This window comes from Rhagoletis zephyria, unplaced genomic scaffold (genome assembly GCF_001687245.7).
Source record: "Rhagoletis zephyria isolate East Lansing unplaced genomic scaffold, Rhagoletis_zephyria_1.1 Rzeph_scaffold_09327, whole genome shotgun sequence".
Lineage (NCBI taxonomy): Eukaryota > Metazoa > Arthropoda > Insecta > Diptera > Tephritidae > Rhagoletis > Rhagoletis zephyria.
The window spans coordinates 4,027-11,100 of record NW_016166405.1 but is presented as its reverse complement, the minus strand read 5'-3'; the positions used below and the strand labels follow the sequence as shown (position 1 = coordinate 11,100).

At 37.1% G+C, this 7,074-nt stretch overlaps 1 protein-coding gene across 1 annotated transcript; it reads right to left on the bottom strand.

Annotated features, from left to right (window-relative positions):
* Window positions 1-311: 311 nt before the first annotated feature.
* On the bottom strand, window positions 312-1,315 carry LOC108375704 (probable serine/threonine-protein kinase DDB_G0280133; the record flags this gene model as incomplete). Its single annotated transcript, XM_017631848.1, has 1 exon — window positions 312-1,315. A coding segment is annotated over one exon (1,004 nt), but the record flags the coding sequence as incomplete, so codon positions are not given.
* Window positions 1,316-7,074: the final 5,759 nt, after the last annotated feature.

Below are 7,074 nucleotides of genomic sequence, written 5' to 3'. Positions count from 1 at the left end.
GAAAGTGATGCACCTTAATGTATGTATGCGCTCAAATCCGCCTAGCAATATATTAGGTTTCCTAAGGGTGTAATCGACCAATAGATCCCCCGGATGCAGTGGAGACCTTAAAAAATATTTATCCATACAAAACAATTCAGAAATGAAATGAAGTATTTTTCTAACTAATGCTCGAAAATTTCTGTTTTACACTAGAACACCACATTGATCTATTCATACATATATTTTGCATTAATTTTATTCGTAAATTTACATCTCATTATCATAACCTATTCGCGTTAAGTCTCTTCTTATTTCTCTCCATTCATGGTCTAATAGTCATAGTCATCATAGACAACATAGCGTCTTTTGTTGTTGTTTGAACCGTGTCTTCGCTGTCCATTGCTATTGGTATACTGGCTACGACGTCTAAACGGCTCCTCTTCTTGCTGTTGTTGCACACGTTTTCGTTGCTTTTGTTGTTTATTCCTATTGTTCTGCAAACGACGACGCTGTTGTTGCTGCTCTGCTTGCTGTCGGCGCCGACTGCCACTACCTTGGCGCACTGAATTTGGACGACTATCGTAGCCATTGCGTCTACGCTTATTGCTGGAGTTCTTATTGACACGTCGGCGTTTCTTTGCCGGCTTTGGCTGAGTAACATCGACATCGCCGATGGTATCATCGTTATTCGCATGAGAATCGGCGGAGTTGGCATTAGCATCGCCACTGGTGGTGACATTTTTGTCTGCGCTCACTTGCTGCACCACAATCGGAGACTGTTGCGATTCCTCGGGCATTTGCTCACGATGCGCTAGGCTCACTACCTTATGATGAACATCACCAATGCGTACATTAGCCTCATTGCAGGGTACATCGCTATAGATAACAATAGCACCATAATTGCAGACATGTTGTTCAGCGTCGTCGCTCTGCGGACTCTGACGAGGTTCGATCATGCCTATGCCATTTTTGTCGGTGACCTCATAAATGTTGCCATTTTCTGTGATGAAGCCGGTCACCAGCAATGGATTAGTCTGCTTTGGCAGTGCTTGTTCCTGAGGGGCTGACACGTTCGTCGTGGGTGGGACTGACAGCGGGTGTGCTTCGGGTGCCACTTCCAGTGTAACTTCTTTTTCCTTGGTTTTCGTGGTAAGTTTTGGTGGTTCGTTAACAATGGCTACAGGTGCCTTAGTAGGCGCTACTGTTGGTTTAATTTCAGCGACGGGCGGTAGCGGCGTGGATGTCCGCAGCGGTGCTACAGTGGGCTTCTGTATGGGCTCCGACGTCGGAGCGACCGCTGAACGTGCGACAATGATGACTTTCTTCTCGGCGGCTAAAAACGAAATATCACTTAGTATATATGGATATATACATATATCGTTTTTTTGTTATAACTATATTATATATTATATAGTTACCAGTTACATGCGCGACTGAAATGCCGGTGCTCAGCACCAGGCATAGCAACAAATACTCGTACCGCATACTCCTTCCTGATCCGTTGCAAATTCTATGGTATTATGTATCTCGCTGCTACAACATGACTAAACGGGTACGCAGGCGCACAGCTACTTTTATAAACTACATTTCACACAAGTGGCAAATAGAAAAATAATTGATCAGAATCAAATCTGACCAACAAGAAGAAAAAAATAAGAAAAAAGCGCAAAAGTTTCCTGAATATTTTATTTACAAATAAACATGTCTAATTATGCTTAGTAATGTGTGCCGCACAAATTGCATGCAAAAATTTAGTTTTATTGGCTTTCTATTTAAGCATAAAAAATGTAGAAGCAAAACAGAACTGTCGAAGGTAGATTTCTAAGGCTCTGAATATGGCAAAATGCTTTAAGTGTGTATCGCCGACATTGTAATGATTGGACAGTAACGATTGGAGTGACCTAAATAAATAAGAATTTTTGTTATATGTTTTTGAATTCTGTTCCACACAACTGTTTATTTGCTTCTCATTCTCTCTTTGCTACAGGTGTTCTTCAAAATCAGCCGCCACACACCATGATCAGCAGATAGTACAATCAAGATTAGCGGCATTGCTAAAGAATCATTAATCGTTTTGCCTAATGAGGTCAATGATCGTTCGGCAACAAGCGTTGTTACAAGCTACTACCAAAGAGGGAACGGAATTATTTTTTAGCAGAGTTTATGACCAATAAGATGTCGTATGTAAAAGACAGATATTGATATTATTAAAAGATGTTATAAATAAATTAATCTTTCAGCTAGTGAATAAGAAAAAAATTTCGAATAGAGAGTAGTTTGATGCAGGTTATCTATTTAAATAATAATGTATTTTTGTACCTATTAATAGTCAGTTTTTAAAAAAAGTTTACACATTAGCTAATTTGAAGCATTAAAATAGCAATTATTAATTAATAAATTCCACAAAAAGAGTTAGTTTTTTGTTTAGAAAATTGTTGTTGTTGGTAAAAATTATGTGATGATAAGCCTTGTTTAATTCCATTACCATATAGCATCGGTTCCAAACCGGTCGGTCCGACTCTATCCTAAAATTATGAGGATCAATTGAATACACCATCAGAAAAGATAAGAAAAACATAAGATTAAAAACGTCGTCATTTAATACTGAAATTTTTTTAAATTCTACATATGGAATTTTTTCTTTTCTGGTACCCATATTACACCGTGCGACAGTAAATTTTACACACACAAAATGAATATATTCGCGAAACTACAGGTAAATTATAGTAAAACTGCGCACTTAGTTTTACTCTCTGACATGAGTATATTTTTCTAAAGGACTTTGAAATTTGAAAGATAGCATTATTTCAATTATATTATTCTAAAATTCCGTGCAATGTAGGATATTAATATGGGTATCATATAAAAGAAAAAATTCTGTAGAATTATAACAGAATAAATTTTTTGGTGCATAAGGACGAATGGGTATGGAAAATGTCCTTTACAAATTTTGTACACAAAATTCTCGTTGTTTAGGAAAAATTCTCAGGTTTGACGCAATAGTTTTTTTTTAATTCCTCAATTTAATTTGTACTCCAAAGAAACTTACATATCGTTACCTTAATATAGAAAGGCCTTAACTAATATAGTCGCTGAAATGCAAAAAAAAAAGCCATAACTGAGTAAAATTTTTTATTGCTTAAAATGAATTGGGGACTTATAATTCGATGAAATGCATTTGGATTATTACTTAGTTACAGTATTTCAGCGACGATATGAGATAGGGAGTTTTCCATATTACGCTAACGATATGTAGATAAGTTGTTTTTACTTTAAAGCACTTCTGAAACCTTTTCGTTATAAAACCAGTTTGCCAGCTTAAATTGGTCAGCCGTTTTCAACTTGATGGCCGGTTAAACAATAATTTCACCGCAAAGAGGGTGATCACACAAATCAACCAAAATGGAGGGCAGAATCACATTCATACATATATCTACATAATAGAAATGATTTTGATGATATAGTCGAGAACAATGAAGAGCTAAATTGGGCTTGGCTAGGCTAGATTATGGCGACTGTCCTCATCCCGATCCGAGAAGGAGACCCACTTTGGACTAAGAGGACTAGTGGTGATACCATTAAGCCAACTAAATGTTGCTTCTCACCGTTAGTTGCGCGTTATTCGCATATTTTCATCACAATAAGAATTCCTGTCGCAAGGTACGAAGATAAATATGTAAGATAAGAGATGTTAGTCCAACTCAAGAAAAAAAAATATAGAAAAAAATGTCAGATTTGTGTACAAAAAAAAATTGGATTTTGCAGCATAGTAACCATTCCACAAGGCTATCATTTTATTGGGTTTCTAACCAAGCAAACAACCACCGTAGTCACTGGATATTAACCCGGCCGACTTTTCTATCTGTCAAATTTCAAATTATCGCTTTGAGGCACACGTCTTGCATTAATATAAGACAAGCACTTAAGTCGGCACCTGAAAATCCTTTTAAAATATGTGATAGGTGGATTGTTAAATAATAATAATAATAATAGATTGGCGCTTACACATATGTTAGTGTTTGGCCGAGCTTCTCCTCCGATTTGTGGTGTGCGCCTTGATGTTGTCACACAAAGCGGAGGGACCTACAGTTTTACGCCGACTCCGAATGGCGATTGTATTTTTATGAAAAGCTGTTTTTCATGGCAGAAATACACTCGGAGGTTTGCCATTGCCTGCCGAGGGACGACCGCTGTTAAGAAAAAACCTTTTTTCTATATTTTTTGCGATGTTGCTTTGACCAGGGTTTGAACCCAGGTGCTGATGAGTGAAAGCGCGCACTGCTTACCACTACACCACAGCGGCCGATGTGCGGTGGATTGTTAGCTAGCATTAATTTGTTATTACGAAATGGGCCTACTTTTAAGGTGATGAAATAGATTCGCGATACTATTTTAACAGAATCTACAAAGAAAAAAATGTCCCCTGGTTTATTTGTTCTGCTAAATATAAGTACGCTCAAAATTGTTTTTATCTTGTCATATACATATTGAAATACATATGTATGTACCTCTAGTTTTTTTCATGCTTTGTGTTGCTCATTCTACCAGCAATAGACTTAAAATTTCGAGCTGAAGATTTGTGGTTTCTGGTACACCTAAAATTGTGCCCTAAATGGCCTGATTGAAGTGTAGCTTTCCAATCAATATAGTTAGTATGTATGTATATGTTCGAAATATAATAGAATTGAAGTGAAAAAGCTAAAAGAGCATCAGCAGCATCATTGTTTTGTAATGAAATTTGCGCATAAACAAAGAAAACCACAATGAAATTCGAGATGAAACTGTGTGCTTCTACACCATACGAATGCGATTTTCAAACTCACTAGCACTACATAGATTACCAAATATGGGTATGTACATATGTATGTAGGCTAACGCAACAATTTCCTATAACCAGCTACAAACATATGATAACAAAGACAACTCCTCTATCATTACAATTGATCTGCAATTTGCTTCCGTTCTTGGTCTTTCTCGTGTCCTACTTAATGTTGTTGTTACATGTATGGGTAACATGTTTTACACGCTGCAGATACAAATTTTTCAAATCTCAAAAGTACACGCTACAAAATTAGATGTCATTGAAGTAGAGAAACGCAGCAGTGGAGAAGACTGTTTCAAAACGGCATATACTACACTAGGCTTTGTCCTTGCCTTCCTTGTTGAGAGTTGTAAATGCCTACGCGATTTTTGGCCGAGTTCAACAAAGCACTCCAATGCCAACTGGAAATGTCAAATGAAGCCAAGACCTTTTCCACGTGGTATTTCCGTTACTGTGGACGCCTTACTTTTCTGTTTCTGACACCAGCAGCTTTCGTGTTGCATACTTTTAGAGCGTTTCTGTCCATTTGCTCGGTATGACTCAATCATCGGTAAGTGAATTGCTGTACTATATATATATCGTTGTGAAGCTCCAACAGTCCTTATTATCTCCCACAAGATCATATTAAATAAATCACATGACAGGGAGTCGCCTTGTCTGAAACTTCCTTTGGTATCACAAACGGATCGGAGAGGTTCTTCCGAATTCGGACACGTCTGGTTGGATTGGTGAAAGTAATTTTTTATAGTCGTTTTATTTTCGTGGCGATACCAAACTCAGACATCGCCAAGCTATCGAAGGAGGCGTTTAAAAGGATGATCATATTCTGCATAAGAGTTTATGCATGCACTTTATCAGCTCCTCGCCGAAGTAGTTAAATGGCTCAGCCGGCAGGCTGCTTTGTGGTGTTTCGGCCGAGAAATCAATTCTGTCATCCTTGACAGTCGGAAAAAAGTTAGCCGGAAAAAAGTTAAATTTTTGAGCACAGCGGGAGAAAATATTTTGCCAGAGGTACGTTTGCAATTGTCCACAGTGCATAACGGTACAATTATTTCACCTCAACTCGTTGTAGTTGCTTTGATTTATTGCTTTTAAAAGAGGCAAATGAAATGAACTGCTGATCTTCATATAATAGTTGATTTTTAACAGCGCAAGTAAAGTGAGTGTACAAAAATACAAAAACTTTGTTTCAAATATTTTTTGGTGATAAGGTGAAAAACGTAAGTCTAAGAATTAATACCACTAAAAATATATGTTAAAAATCGTATTTTTTGTAGTCTAAAATGTATTTTTGTACAATTGTACCTTATCGTAAAATTTTGTTTTATTTCCCAACTTCTATTAAAGTTTTAATTAGTAATCCACTCGTATCAACCTTTAGTTTTGCTTTTATTGTAACCTGTGTGTTAATAACTTGTGAGTTATTTCATTATTGGCTGCCAAAATCTGCCTAAACACTCATTATTTCGTTTTCAGTAAAAATGTCGATCCAAAGGAGTGAACTTTTCAATGTTTGGTGTGGCGAAAAGCAGAGCAATAAAAAAGAAGATGCTATTTTAGAACATATTTATAATAAAACTGAAGTAGAGAATAGAGAAAGTGAGGGTTTCCGCAATAGTTTGATGCGAGCTGTCAGTGGGTTTTTATATATTTTAAGAAAGAAATGGGCGCAGGCCAATCGAACAAAGCAAGTGTTTGAAGCTAACAATAAAAGTTGGTTAGAAGGAATGTTTATTATCCCAAAAAAAGTTTCGTTGAATGTTTCTGATGACGATATACCTTCAACGTCTCGTGGGCGCCCTTCTAAGCAGTTTTTAGAAAAAGGCGATAGAGCGAAAAGAATGAAGGTAGCACAATTAGTTGAACATTGGTCCCCGGAGGAAGTGACCTTTGCTGCTGGAACAAGTTTGAATAAATCTGGGAAAAGAAATGCTGCATACATTATGAGATCCATTGACTCCTCTCCAACTAGAGCTCAAAAAATTAAAGAACAATTGTGCTCTTCTTCTAAAGGACCAATACCTTATTCCAATGATGAAGCTTTAGCTTTGTATATCGACGGCGATTACACAAAAAGCTCTTATAACCTCATGCGAGCAGGGGGGAAAAAACGCAATGCTAATATATATCCATCGTACGGAAAACTTTTGGCTGCTAAGACTGAGTGCTATCCCAGCAGTGGCATTAAAATTTCAGAAACATCGGCAGAAGTTGATTTGCAAAATTTGGTAGACCATACCGCAAAAAGGCTTGTAAAGCTGCAAAAAGAA